This window comes from Procambarus clarkii, chromosome 11 (genome assembly GCF_040958095.1).
Source record: "Procambarus clarkii isolate CNS0578487 chromosome 11, FALCON_Pclarkii_2.0, whole genome shotgun sequence".
Taxonomy (NCBI): Eukaryota; Metazoa; Arthropoda; class Malacostraca; order Decapoda; family Cambaridae; genus Procambarus; species Procambarus clarkii.
This window is the reverse complement of record NC_091160.1, coordinates 38,112,572-38,128,194: the sequence shown is the minus strand read 5'-3', so window position 1 is coordinate 38,128,194 and position 15,623 is coordinate 38,112,572. Positions and strand designations below refer to the sequence as shown.

General features: G+C 42.9%; 1 protein-coding gene across 1 annotated transcript; it reads left to right on the top strand.

Moving 5' to 3' along the window:
• Nucleotides 1–303: 303 nt before the first annotated feature.
• LOC138363442 (peptide transporter family 1-like) lies at nt 304–14,367 on the top strand. Its single transcript, XM_069322626.1, has 6 exons — nt 304–336; nt 1,406–1,676; nt 7,092–7,312; nt 7,756–7,922; nt 11,368–12,170; nt 13,050–14,367. The coding sequence occupies exons 2-6, from the start codon at nt 1,425–1,427 to the stop codon at nt 13,653–13,655; spliced, it is 2,049 nt and encodes a 682-aa protein (XP_069178727.1). The 5' UTR covers nt 304–336; nt 1,406–1,424; the 3' UTR covers nt 13,656–14,367.
• The last annotated feature ends 1,256 nt before the right edge of the window (nt 14,368–15,623 follow it).

Sequence of the window (15,623 nt, the reverse complement as noted above, 5' to 3'; positions counted from 1 at the left end):
TACATTGTTTACCTACGAGTTCTCAACTGTATCATGTATAAAATTTATGTGTTTTTCTATAAATATAAATTATTATTATGATTATTATTATTAAGCTGACGGGAGAAATGTGGTGAGTGGAATACTGTTTTCTGTCACATACGTGAATGACAGAGAATAGGATATTACAAACTTCATCATCAAATCTGTAGATGACATTAAGATCTATGTTAAAGTAACAGCCAGCCTCCCCACCACAACTGTTGGGCAGCTGGCTGTTACTGATGCTACTGGGGTCAGTGTGGACCTGAACACGGTGAGTACCGCAGCTCCTCCCCACCACAGTTGTTCACTCTGGTAAGCTCACCATTACTGTTCATATCTAATACAGTAAAATGTCATCTCTGAATGTGCAGAGGTCGGTGCTATCAGTTTGATATTTTTGCATATGAGCTTGAGGTTGTGTAGGTAGACAGTTCCAGGAATGGTTGTGGGGTTACGTTAGAAGGGGTGACGTTGCCTACAAACAACGTTACCATATTATTCATCAAGGTTTACTTCATGTTCTGTGTACATGAAGTAAATCCACGCGTCTGTTCAAGTAATGAAATTCTGGGAAAAGTTGATCGAAAAAAATAAGGAATGTTGACAGTATTATATAATTCATAATGACTACTCATGACTGAAAAAAACTGAATTTTACTAAATAAACCATCTTTTAGGTGGTGATAAAATGTGTATTATGCTACCAAGATCAAGAGGTACCTGCAGTTACGTTATGTGTGTGTGAGTTTATAATTATCTAAGTGTAGTTGCAGGATGTGAGCAACGCTCGTGGTGTCCCGTCTTCCCCTTCATCTTTGTCATATGACTGAACCCGCTGATAGTTTTGACCTCTACTGACATCCCTTAAATTGTTGCAATCTTCTACAACTCTGTTCGCAAAGGAGAACTTTTGCATACCTTTTCGACACTATTCCTTTCTAAGCTTTAGTCTGTGGCCTCTTATTCCAGAAGTCTCAAGTTTTAATAATTCCACTTTGGTAAATTTTTTGATTCCTGTGAGGGGTTTTATGTTGTGATTATATCTCTTTACCTTCTCTTTCCTCGCTTGTGCCTGTTTTGCGCCTCAAGCTCATAGCTCTTGTGGGCTTTTGGTCTGAAAGCCATTTGGTGGCTTGTCTTTTTACCCTTTATATTTTGTGTATGTATCTTTTTACATGTGGCCACCATACAACTACTGCGTACTCCCATGTCAGTTTCACAAATCTCGTGAATTTTTGTAAAGTATCCCCTTTCATCCATGTATTTAAAAGTTATTTTGAAATTATGCAAGTTTAGCATAGGCTTCTCTCACAATGTTTAAAATAAGAACAAATCCAGGCATCTTTCATTATGTTTTATAATTGTGTTTATACTGAAACAGGTGAAGCAAGAGAGGCGTCATGGCGTATGGAAGAAGGAGGTCTGGCGGGGCGGTCATGATGGCCTACCCTCGAGGGGCCATAGTCATCCTGGTGTCCTATCTGCTCGAGCGCCTCGTCTACTACGGGCTCTTCGGCGGTGCTGTGTTCTACATGCAGCGGATGTTGGGCTTCACCTCCTCCTCGGCCACGACGGTCAAGGCCATCATGGAAGGCCTCGTCTACCTCGCCCCCATTGCCGGCGCCATCCTGGCCGATGTCTATCTGGGCAAGGTGGGTCGGGTGTGTGTGTATACTCCCCGTGTTGTGCTTGCGTGGATTGAGCTTTGGCTCTTTGATCCGTCTCTCAACCATCAATCAACTGATGTAAAGATTGCTGAGCCTGTTGGGCTCTTATCATATCTACATTTGAAACTGTGTGTGTGGAGCCATCCTCCACCACACTGCTGCCTAGTGCATTCCATTTTCTAACTACCCGGACACTGAAAAAATTATTTCTAGTGTTTGTGACTCAATTAGTTACCAATAAACATTGCCAGCCATGGTTGTGAGAGCACCAAAAGATTGCCGTAAAGAGCAGTCGGGGTAACTGACAAATTATCAACAGCCGGGATTATCAAGGTATACATCAGGTAAGGTAAGGAATGAGGGCATCAGGGAGCGCGCTCAGAATTATAAGGAGAAAGGCAGGCAAGACAAACAAGTGTACGTGTTTGGTCTTTAATCCAAGTTAGAATTAAGGTCGCAAATTGCATCTTATATATCAATACGAACCTGTTTTCGTGGTCGGCGTGTATACTGACGAAGTTGGCCAGGCGTAGCCAAGGGGAAGGTCATGTATATTGAGGATTGTGTGTATAGCCTCGTATGTTTACCCCAGACCTATCTGGGGTAGGTCTGGCGTAGGATTGACGGCGCTGGAATCAATCGTATTGGTGTATGCCTTTCCATTGGAGACTTTCAGCGCCGTGGAGAGACCTGCTGCCTGGGTAACAGCTTCTTCCCCTAATCAACTTACCCTGGCTTTGCGCCCTGGTGAGGCCACTCCAGACCAGGCCGACGCCAGTGCGCAAGTCCATAGTGTACTGAGACTGATGGATGCCTACTACCTTACCTTAATCTCCGGAGCTGGAGCCTCTGAATCAGTTCGTTGTTGCCTTCAACTTCTTTCTGACAGTTCCTGCGACGACGCTGGAATCAATCGTACTGGCGTTTGCCTTTCCATTGGAGACTTTCGGTGCCGCGGAGAGGGGGACCTGCTGCATGGGTAACAGCTTCTCCCCTGTATCAACCTACCCTGCCTTTGCGCTCTGGAGAGGCCACTCCAGACCGACAACCAGAGCGCAACGCCATAGTCTCTTGAGACTGATGGATGCCTACTACTACTACTACTACCTTTCCTTGCGATGATTCCGGGAGTTAAGGTCCCTGCGGTCCGGTCTCTGACCAGGCCTCTTGGTCAGAGACCCCAGGTGAAGATCGTGTGTATTGTGGATCCTTACCATAATATACTTTGCGTGAAGATCGTGTACATATGATTCATTGTATTCAGTATATATACTAATGATCTACGCCTGTTTGCATGTAGTGAGGATTGTGTATAATGAGAATTGTGAATGTTGTATAGTGATGGTCGTGAGCTGTGAGGGTCACAGCTCGGGAGAAATATGTGGGTATAGTGAAGATTGTCACTGCAGACAAGCATAACTAGGACCTGCCACTAGTGAAGATTACCTTGAGGTGCTTCCGGGGCTTAGCGTCCCCGCGACCCGGTCGTCGACCAGGCCTCCTACGCACAGGTAGGTACGCACAGTGAAAACATTCACCCAGGTGTGTATGCGTGTTGACTGTATGTATCATGTGTAATGAACATCAAACATTAGTTTTTTATTATTATTATTTATTTAGACAAGAGCTCTTACATTATTTATTGTACAGCTACTATCACGCGTAGCGTTTCAGACAAGTCCATAATCCTATGTTCCCCGGAATACGACCCGCCAAATCGTTTAACAACCAGGTTCCCATTTTATTGGTGGGTAAACAGAGGCTACAGTTAATAAGGATTGACGCCAAGTAAATCTTCCCCGGACGAGATACGAATCCAGGACAAAGCGCTCGCAGAACGCGTCTTATCCGGTCTTGAGATAAAAGCAAAAGTTAACTTCTGTTTTACTAAGTTGACTTAGTGAAGGTCCTGTTATCTGTATATATCATCATCTATTTTATTTTTATTTTTCCCCCCTATTATATCAAAATTTTGTTTTGTAATTGCCATTCTTGCCTTGTTTTCCTACAACCAGCCTTCTCATGCAGACAAGTGTAGACCCAGAACTAAACCTCTTATCCACTATCTATGACAATCACCACTTTAATTATCAAAATTGCAGATATTTTACAGCTCATGAAGTAAATAATGTATTAACACATAATCACAATATCTCTCTAATTAACTTGAATGTAAGATCACTAAGCAAACACTTCGATGATGTTAGTGCCTTGATTGAAACTATTGACAACGAATTCTCTTTTATTATACTTACTGAAACGTGGTTAAAAGATGATATTACTCAACTCTTTAACATGCCTAACTACTCAGCAATTCACAACTGTCGTCAAATTCAGAGAGGTGGTGGTATTGCTCTTTACTACCACCAAGAACTAACATGCTTAAAAGTAATTAGAACTAGAGACTACTGTGGGGAGTATATCTTCGCCAGCTTCAGAGTCAAAGGTGCTGAGTCTGTCCTGACTGTGGGTGCAGTCTATAGAGTTCCTAACACTGATGTGTCCGAATTCAACTCTAAACTTAGAAATCATATACTAGATAACAGACTGAACAAAAACCATCAAATTATCGCAGGGGACTTTAATATTGACCTCTGTGAGCATGAAAACCCCACTGCTGCCAGCTTCCTCAACTGTATGAATTCCTGCTTCCTCATACCCTTAATCACTAGACCTACTAGAATCACTGATAGTACTGCCACGGCTCTTGATCACATCTGGACCAACATAACCTCTCCGCTTACTTCACGGATAATCGTCGATAGCACTACAGACCATTACTCCACATTTCTCTTAACTAACATTAACAAACCACCTCTAGAGACAAGGGAGATAAGCTTTAGGCTGCACAATGAAACTGCCATAGGCAATTTTATAGCTGCTGCTGCTAATGTCAACTGGGAGTCCGAATTAGGTAACATAGGGGACATCAACCTAGCAGTGGAATCTTTTCTTCAAAAAACTCTCAGCCTTTATAACACCCACTGTCCTATGCTAACGAAACAAATCACAACTAAATTTTATAAACAATCCATGGCTTACAAAGGGGATACTTAAATCCATTAATAAAAAACATGACCTTGAGAAGAAGTATAGGTTAGGAATCGTCTCCAAAGAATTTTCAAATAATTACTCATCATTGCTATCTAAAATAACTAGAAGAGCCAAAATTAAATATTACGAAGATAAATTTACCCACACAAAGGGCAACATTAAGAAAACATGGAACACAATTTCACAAATATTGGGATCAAAGAAGATTTTAAATAACAAACCAATACTCCTGCCAAATAATGATGGTCTGCTTTCAGCCTCTGACACTGCTTTTGAGTTCAATAGGTTCTTCTCTTCCATTGGGTCATCCCTTGCAAATGATATTCCATCTTACAGTACTAATATTCAGGACTATCTTACAGGTAACTACTCACAGTCTCTGTACCTAATGCCTACTAATACCACTGATGTTACTGACATAATCCTTTCCCTTAAAACCAAGTCTAGTGCCCTTGAGGAGATACCAACTCTTGTTTACAGAAAAGTCTCCAGATCTTTAGCTCCTGCTATTGCATTGCTCTTCAACAAGTCACTTGAACTCCAAACCTTTCCAGATATTCTAAAAAAAACGCGAGGGTAACCCCTGTCCACAAATGTGGTGATCCCACTGATGTTAACAACTTCAAACCTATATCAATTCTGCCAAACTTGTCTAAAATATCTCAAAAACTTATCTACAAGCAGCTTTACCCTTATCTAGCCAAACATAATATACTTAGCTCCTGTCAATATGGCTTCAGAACCCAAAAAAGCACTAACGATGCACTTATTTGTATGATTAACTTGATACATGCAGCTCTTAATAAAAATGAGTTCCCTGTTGGGTTATTTGTGGAACTGCGTAAAGCTTTTGACACTGTCAACCACCAAAACCTTCTTCTTAAATTAAAACACTATGGAGTCAGAGGTCACTCCCTGCAGTACCTTAAGTCTTACCTTACTGACAGGCTCCAATATGTTTCTGTGAATAATTCAATTTCTCCCACCCTACCCATCAACATTGGTGTTCCCTAGGGCAGCATACTTGGCCCTCTCCTCTTTCTCATCTACATTAATGACCTCCCAAATGCCTACCAACATCTCATACCAATTTTATTTGCTTACGACACGACCTTCATTTACTCCAGTCCTGACCCCTTTGCTCTAAATGTCACAGTGAATACTGAGCTAAATAAAGTCCATCACTGGCTAACCGCCAACAAACTCACCCTCAATATTGACAAAACTTTCTATATTTTGTTTGGCAATAAATCCTCAAACCAAATAATCTCAGGATTAACAATACCCAAATTTGTAACAAAGTAGATGGCAAATTCCTTGGCGTTCTCATTGATCGCAAGCTGAATTTCCAGGGACACATTCTAAATATATCAAAAAAAGGTTAAAAAACTATTGGCATTCTCTCTAAGATCAGATATTATGTACCTCGCCCTGCCCTGGTGACGCTCTATTACTCTCTCATCTATCTTTATCTCAACTATGGTATTTGTGCTTGGGGTTCTACTACCCAAAATCATTTACGTCCTCTAATTACTCAACACAAAGCTGCTATTAGGACAATTTCTAACTCTGGCCCCAGACATCACTCGGTACCCTTACTCAAATCTCTGAATATGTTAGATATTAAGTCACTCCACGTCCTCTCGTCCTCTCATGTGTATTTTTTATATATAAAACGCTGAACTGTAATGTCACTCCTGACCTTAAAAGCTTCCTAGTAGGTTGTAACAGATCCCATGAGCACCACACCAGAAACAAATACCTATTTGATATTCCAAGAGTACGACTTAATCAAACTAGAAATGCTTTACAAATCAAGGGACCTCGAATGTGGAATGACCTTCCCAATTATGTTAAAGACTGTACCTCTCTCAACCAGTTTAAGATAAAAACTAAGTACCACCTAATTAACTCCCTGTAACCTACCTCACCCCCAAAATGTCAACCCATGTCTTCTATTTTAAACAATGCTGTTTGTTGACCAAATTGTATTTTTGTTTTTTTTCTACCATGTTTCCCCCCCCCCCCCCTTTTCACATTTTTGTCTTATTTTTTCTAAACACAATTTATACTTTAATCTCAATTCGTATTAAGTTTTAGTCTTAGTGTTTTTCCTGCCCGAAACGCTTTGCGTAATAGTGGCTTTAGGCATTGTATGTAATAGCTCTATCTATCAATCCATCAACTTTTGTATTTCACCTTGTATGTATGTACTTTACCTGAATAAATATTTGTATTTGTATATATCTTCCAAGCTGAACTTAACTCTCGCTCAAGCAACCTCACACTATACTACTCCCCGTACCTCTTCAACACCTCTTAGTCTCTGTCACCTTCCTCATACAGGCTCGCACAGTGTTCCTGATGTGCTGCGGGTGCACAGTGGGCGCCGTCATCTTCTCCCTCTCTTCGGTCACCCCCATCATGGCCTCCTTCAGCGCCGCCAAATTTACAGGAGTCTTGGGTATGCTGGCGCTGGGCGTCTGCGCAGGTCTCATGAAAGCTGTGTACTCCTCCCTCGGGGCCGACCAGTTTAAAGTCCCAGAACAACGGGAGCAACAGAAGAGGTATGTTAAAGTCGGGGAGGTTTATCAGAGGTGAATTGGGGATATTGATGGGTGTGGAAGGCTGGGAAGAGGGAGTTCATAGGTTGGTGGGTTTTGTAAAGGAGTTAGATGGGTTTGTAGTGTGGCTAATATTTGTCCTTGCTATACACGGTAGGAAGTGCAATTAAAAAGTTGCAGCCAAGTTCCCGAACAGACTTGGTGAGGAAAACGTTAACAAGGACTTGTTGCTTGATGATGGAAAACTATGGAAGAAGGATCATGGCTCCTATTCCATGGTCATATTTAGCAAAATCTTTGTATAAGACATGTGCATTTTAGTTTCCTTCAATAATACTTTCTCGATGACGTGTTAGATGGAGTTATTAATTCGTTTTTTGCACATAAACCAGAAAACTGGTAAGTTGTCATCTTAGCATTCTCTTAACTTGTCATTTCTGTTGCAGGTTCTTTTACGCCTTCTACTGGGTGATCAACGCTGGCGCCTTCGTCGGGCTATTCATAACAGCTCAAATACGAGACTCTGTCCAGTGCTTCGGTGATGACTGCTACTTCCTCTCCTACATTATAATGGCCGGCCTCATGGTTGTCTCCACCGTCATCTTCGCTGCTGGTCAGTCCTCTAGGATAATAATATTTAAACAATTTTTATTATTGGTTTATGCATTTTCAAGATGGCACCATGGACTATTTTAATATGAATTTGGTAACTTAAAACTTTTTGTAAAGTCACAAACATATGTGTGTAATGCTGCATATTAGTCCCAGATGACACCGTAGCATATTAGTCCCAGATGACACTGTAGCATATTAGTCCCAGATGACACCATAGCATATTAGTCCCAGATGACACTGTAGCATATTAGTCCCAGATGACACCATAGCATATTAGTCCCAGATGACACCATAGCATATTAGTCCCAGATGACACTGTAGCATATTAGTCCCAGATGACACCATAGCATATTAGTCCCAGATGACACCGTAGCATATTAGTCCCAGATGACACCGTAGCATATTAGTCCCAGATGACACTGTAGCATATTAGTCCCAGATGACACCATAGCATATTAGTCCCAGATGACACCGTAGCATATTAGTCCCAGATGACACCGTAGCATATTAGTCCCAGATGACACCATAGCATATTAGTCCCAGATGAGACTGTAGCATATTAGTCCCAGATGACACCGTAGCATATTAGTCCCAGATGACGCCGTAGCATATTAGTCCCAGATGACACCGTAGCATTTTAGAGGCAGTCAGAGAAGCCTGTAAAGTGTAGGAGGCGAGCGAGAAGGTAATTAGTCCAAAGGTGTGTCCCACTATGCCTTTAATCTCCTTTCTTTTCCTATGTTTTGTTACGGGCTATTCATGCCCGTACCACCTCTTGGGTGGCATAATCTTCATCAGTCAATCAATTTATGTGTTGTCTCATACAGCAGTACTCACTCATGTTTGTTCATTAGGAAAACAGAGTTTAGAACATTCTTCTTAAAAACTTAAGACGGGTATATATATATTCTTGAAGATAATTCGAATACATATGATAATCTTTATTTCATCAACGAGACTTGTAGACTGTCTCTTGATATATAATTGTGCAATATTCTCCCCAGTGTCTCCACTTGACAGCTCAGGTAGTGCACCATTAGTTGGCTCATCTAGTAAGACCTCACACGTCTGGCTTAGACAAACTTTAGGGGCAGAAGGGATGCTTTGGCGGGCTTCTTTGGGACCCCACAAGCATTCATGGGGAACCAGCTGTCAGATCTCTGAATTTGACCATTGAGGAAGAGGCACTGATGCCTCCCACAATCACGTAGACTTGCGCCTACGTGATTGTTCCACTTGCCTTTTCGTAGGCTTGTCCCTAGCCTGTAGCCTTATCCTTATCCATGTCCTCCCCCCTAGCTTGTAGGCTAGGGACATGGTGGTCGTTGGGAAATTCAAGATGGGGTCTCCTTACCTTCGCTCTCACCGTGCGTAGACAGAAAAGTCATACTGCACACCAAATACAATGGCCAACTCCTTGGCTATTGATTGCTTCTAAGACAAGGATGTTTAATTCGGCCTAATTAATCATAACTGGACAGTTAGTTAGTTTATTTCATTTGTTATGCACCACATACCCATCTTGTGGGCAGTAGTGGAAAGGGTTACAGAGGCACATAATGGGTTCAGGGACTGAACCCCACAATTCATTTAGCTAAGCAAGTTACAGTTTTAATGCACAACAACCCTCGTGATAGCAATGGCCTGATGGTAATGTATGCTCAACAGAGACCCAACATGATAGACCCAAGTCCATACATCATGATTTTAGAACCAATATGTGGTTCTGCACGCGTATTGTGTACAACCGTAGTGTGTGTACTCTTGCATTCACAAGCTGATTTCCCTACTGTAGTGCACACAGTGTACACCATTAGTCAGCTGTGGAATTAATTCTCTCAGAAAATGGGAAATTCCACTAGGGCAACGAGGAGGACACGAACTTACGACCTTATCATGGCCAAGCCGCATACACTACCAATAGACCACCGTAACTTGTAAAAGTCATACAACCGGATTTCTGCTGAAATCACAGGAAGTCTGGAGGCCCCTACTGAAGCCAGTCCAAGTTTTACGTAAAAAACACAGGAACACGTTGTGTGTTTCTGAAGTTGAGGCGTAAGGTGTGGCACCACTCTGCCATTCCACCTGAGTGCTTGTGGGTCACTTTGACTGGAAGGTCAAGGGTCATTGCCCAATCATGTCAAAGTCTGTACCTCTCTCAGCCAGTTTAAAACTTACATAATAAACGCCATGTAACCTACCTTACTCCTAAATGTCAGCCCATGTCTACTATTTTAAACAATGCTGTTTGTTGACCAACTTGCATAATTGCTATTTTCTGCCATGTCACCCCCCCCCCCCACTTATTTTTTACTCCTTTTTTCAACACAGTTTATACTTTAAGCTCAATTACTATTAAGTTTTAGTCTAAGTGTTCCCCCCCCCCCACACACCTTGTCCGAAACGCTATGCGTATTAGTGGCTTTAGGTATTGTATGTACTAGCTCTATCTTTAAATCCAATATTATGTTTGTAACTTTTTTTCTTTTTTTTTGAGATATATACAAGAGTTGTTACATTCTTGTACAGCCACTAGTACGCGTAGCGTTTCGGGCAGGTCCCTGGAATACGATCCCCTGCCACGAAGAATCGTTTTTTCATCCAAGTACACATTTTACTGTTGCGTTAAACAGAGGCTACAGTTAAGGAATTGCGCCCAGTAAATCCTCCCCGGCCAGGATACGAACCCATGACATAGCGCTCGCGGAACGCCAGGCGAGTGTCTTACCACTACACCACGGAGACTTTATCTTCAATGTATCTTCAATCAATTCAATGTATTCAATCTTATCTTCAATGTATGTAGATTTACCTGAATAAAAAATCTAAATCTAAATCTAAGGTAGGGCGACGGTCTCGCTTCGTGCAGGTCGGCGTTCAAGCCCCGACCGTCCAAGTCGTTGGGCACCATTCCTCTCCCCCTCATCCCTGTCCGACCACTTGAGCTGGACAGTAGAGCGACGGTCTTCCACCATTCCTTTTCCCCGTCCCATCACAAATCCTTATCCTGACTCTTTCCCAGTGCTATATAGTCGTAATGTCTTGGCGCTTTCCCGACAATTCCCTTCCCTTCCCCCCCCCCTACCCTGTCCCATCTCATATCCTTATCCTGATCATTTCCAAGTGTTATAAAGTCGTAGTGGCTTGGCGCTTTCCCCCTGATAATTAAAATAAATTAAATTGTGGGTTATACGTAAAATTTGGACTGACTTCAGTAGGGGCCTCCAGACTTTCTGTGATTTCAGTAGAAATCCGGTTGTATGACTTTTACAAATCAGCGATGGTCTAGTGGTGGAGTATTCGGCTTGGTAATGCCAAGGTCGTAGGTTCGTGACCCTAGTGGATTTTCTCATTGATATACATCACTTTAATGTGATTTCTGTGTGTTTTAATTCTCTAACATTATCTCTATTAGCTGTTATGTATTTGTAATATTACAGGTAGGTCGCAGTACAAGGAGGGGCCCCCAGACACAATGATGTTAAAAACAGTTCGCTGCGTTGCATACGCGGTCACTAAGACCTGGGATAAGGACCGAAAGCCCGTGCAGCACTGGCTTGACCGTGCTCAGGACAAATTTGATGTTCAGTTGCTGCTGGACGTGAAGGTGACCTTGCGTGTCCTTCTGCTGTTCTGCACCTTCCCGCTCTTTTGGGTTCTCTTCTACCAGACCTTCACTAGTATGATATTCCTGGCTAAACGTCTCGACGGTATGGTGGGCAGCTATAGGATCCCGCCAGATATGTCTTCCACTGCCAACTCACTGCTCGTTTTAGCTCTCATTCCGCTCTTTGATTTTGTGGTCTACCCCTTGTTGGCCCGCGTTGGCGTCCTCACCAAGACCACATCCCGAATGATCGCGGGGATGTGCTTCACCATCATCGCCTTCCTGGTCTATGCACTGGTGAACATGAGCGTGGAACAGACTTTCATTCCTCCAGAGCAGGCGAGAATCCACGTTTACAACGCACTGCCTTGCCAGATGGTGGTGGAGGGGCCCTTCGTCAAGACCGGTCAGCTGAGTGTGGAGAGCGGAGGCCAGGTGGTTCTGCCTAGCTTGACTGTCACACATGGTGATGAGGTGGAGGCCAAGGTGACAGCCTCCTGCCTCGCCCCAGACATGAGGCAGGTGAGAGTGAGGGTGCTGGGTGCCCATGAGACAACACTCCTTGTCACCTCCACTGGCGTACTGGCTCTCCCTCCCACACTCGAGTACATCAAGGACGAAGATGCCGACACCAAAGTGAGTCTCCGTACCCAATCATTTCCGCTCCTTGGGTTTCTTGGGTGTAAAAAGGCTAATTGCTAACAATGACAGCAGACTTTACTAAAGATTCAGCACTAATCATTTCAAGTAACTAGCAGCTGGAAAGTGCCTCATAGAGTGTCACCATGACGCCAAGTCATCTGTAAAATACATTAATAAAACACAACAACGGGTGAGAATGATGCTTCACAACACAGTTCAGGCAGAGAATGATAATATCCTAGCAATTATTTTTACTTTTACAAATATTGAAACATTTTCATAATATGAGATTTTTACAACTTTCTCCATCCTCATCAATTCATTAAACAAGTTTTTGAATGCTTTTAACTAATAAATAAGAGCCATTTATTACAGGTCTATTAAGTAGTTTTTTATTAGTTTTGTTACTATTATTATTGATAGTCACAAGGCAATCACAACAGCGTGATTTATCAATGATAAAATCACTGGAGCCGAGCAGGGATTGATCCAGCATCTTAAGCTGCTCGTTTATCTTAAGATGCTGCTTCGTCTTAAGATGCCTCTTCATCTTAAGATGCTGGTTTATCTTAAGATGCTGCTTCGTCTTAAGATGCTACTTCATCTTAAGACAATTTCCTTAGCAACAAAATCCTTAGAGAACAAAGTAGCGTCTGGATGAATATCTTTTGTAGCATGTTATGGGGGGCCTAGCGCGCGTTTGACATTCACCAAGATGTTGCTTCGATCCCCACTGCTGAAGTGATTTTCTCATTACTGATATTATTATTGTTATTGTTAATATTATTTGATGGTGCCTTAGAAATAAATATTCTGTAAAATTTTGGGCCTGATTTCCTGGTGTTGTTCAGTTGTGTTGGTTCGCCCTGACAGGTGCGGGTGTTGGCGCCTGCGCACAACGAGCTCAACGTGACGCTCACGTACGACACCATCCTCCACAACTTCCAGCTCCTGGAGGGAAAGACGGAGTTCCAGCGCATCAGTCCCCAGGAGTACAAGGTGATGGTGGAAGAGGTGGAAGTTGGAGAGGCTGCAGTGTACCAGGACGGTGTGTACGACATCGTCATCACCACCACCGACGTCTTCCTCTTCCCCATGACGGCCCCTGCAAACGTCCACATGTTGTGGCTCCTTCCCCAGTACGTCCTCATCACCATCGGCGAGGTCCTCTTCTCAGTCTCTGGCATGGACTTTGCTTACTCGCAGGCCCCGATGGCCATGAAGTCTTCACTGCAGGCAGCCAATCTCTTCACAATTACTGTCGGCTTGTGGCTCTTTGCAGGACTAACGAGCCTGAGCTCTGCCACGGGGGCCTTCAAGCACCGGGCCTCTCACGAAGCCTTCTTCTATGCTTGTCTCATGTCCGTCAACACAATAATCTTCATCGTGCTGATTAGGAGAAACAAGAAATCTCGCCTGAGGACCCCGGTATGGAGACATACACAAGTGAATCCTGTCAGTGAGCCCATCAACAATTAGCCTCTCACGACAATCTTGTTTTCATAGCCGTCTCCGTGGCGTAGTGGTAAAGCACTCGGCGGGCGCTTCGCGAACGCTTTGGCCTGTTTCGTATTCTGGCTGGGGAGGATTGACAGGGCGCCAATCCTTATCTGTAGCCTCTTTAACCAGCAGTGAATGGGTACCTGATTGTTAAAGGATTTGGCAGGTTGTATTCCGGGGAAAAAAATTAGGATTAAGGACTTGCCCGAAACGCTATGCGTGCTAGTGGCTTTACAAAAATGTAAAATATCTTGTATATAAAAAAAATGAACGGTCTGTGTAGTTGTATTTCCTGTGACGACGCTCGCAGGTATGGTGTCCCCGGCAGGATTGTCTAATTGTCACTTATGAACGTCGAATTCTCAGTTAATTTGCAAAATTCGTATTTATTGGGCAGGTAAGTAGCTGAATCTAAAACAGCAACAATAACACTTGTAACTTGGACGTCTCCTGTGCCAGATGAGTACAACGGGCTCACCATAACATGGCTGCTTGGAACTTTTTGTTGGGAGTAGCTGAATCTAAAACAATAACGTTTATAACTTACTCATGCCTGTTCCACCTCTTGGATGGCTTAATCTTCATCAATCAATCAATCACATGTAACTTGTAACCTGCTTTTGCTTTTGATAATGTTGACAAGCGTCAACGAAACTCATTTCTTAGCGCTTTAATTAAATTGTAAAATGAATTTCGGAGAGTTAATTCTTCAACTTTCTTCTTAAGTGAAAAAACATGAGACAAGTAGAGACGATTCGCGCTAGAATCGTGGCTCTCGTCCTTTCTGTCCATGTCCCTTTACAGCCCGTTGCCGTCGTGAGGGGGCCTTCGTGGGCGGCTGTTGGAGTGTGATGCTCCATGGGACAGTCCTCTGTCATGTGCCTTATGTCAAGCCTTATGCTCCTACTGCCGTCTTCACAAATTGTGCTAGATGCTTTTTCCTCTTCCTTATGTTTCATGAAACAGAACGTAAATGATTTTGGGTAGTAAAACCCCGAGCACAAATACCGTAGTTGAGATACGGATAGATGAGAGAGTAATAGAGTGTCACCAGGGCAGGGCGGGATACATAATATCTGATCTCAGAAAGAATGCCAACAATGTTTGAAACTTTTTTTGATATATTAAGAATGTGTCCCTGGAAATTCAGCTTGTTGTCAATGAGAACGCCAAGAAATTTGCCATCTACTTTGTTACAAATTTTGGTATTGTTTATCCTGAGATTTATTTGATTTGAGGATTTATTGCCAAACAAAATATAGAAAGTTTTGTCAATATTGAGGATGAGTTTGTTGGCAGATATCCAGAGATGGACTTTATTTAGCTCCGTATTCACTGTGACATTTAGAGCAAGGAGGTCTGGCCTGGAGTAAATGAAGGTTGTGTCATCAGCAAATAGAATTGGTTTGAGGTGTTGGGAGGCATTTGGAAGGTCATTAATGTAGATGAGAAAGAGGAGAGGGCCAAGTATGCTGCCCTGAGGAACACCAAATGGAACATCAAATGTCCATGTAGCACGGGCTATGGTGAGCCCATAAAGCTTACAAGAAGAAAGCTTGACATTTATAAGTGTGGGTACACCCCACTCTACAATTCACCTACTCACTTACCTAAATTAAGCCCCTTAATCGTAGGGAATGGCGAAGGGTAGGGTGAGATGATTGTTGCCTGACTGCGGCTTCTAGCTGTCCGCTAGGTCTCACATCTTCCCTCCGGATCAGTGAGGGACCATCGAACATTTGTATGCTCGAAGTCGAATTCATCTAAATGTTGATTACTGGTGTCAGCTACCGAATGAACACAGCCTCATATATACAAAGCCTCCTACGGTCGTCGGTGCGTGTGATTACTGTTGTATCTTTCGCTATGTTTTAGATATTGTGAAAGATTTGACAGTAATCTTTCACAGAATATACAGCCCCGCTCCTGTGCCAGGTAAGTCCACAA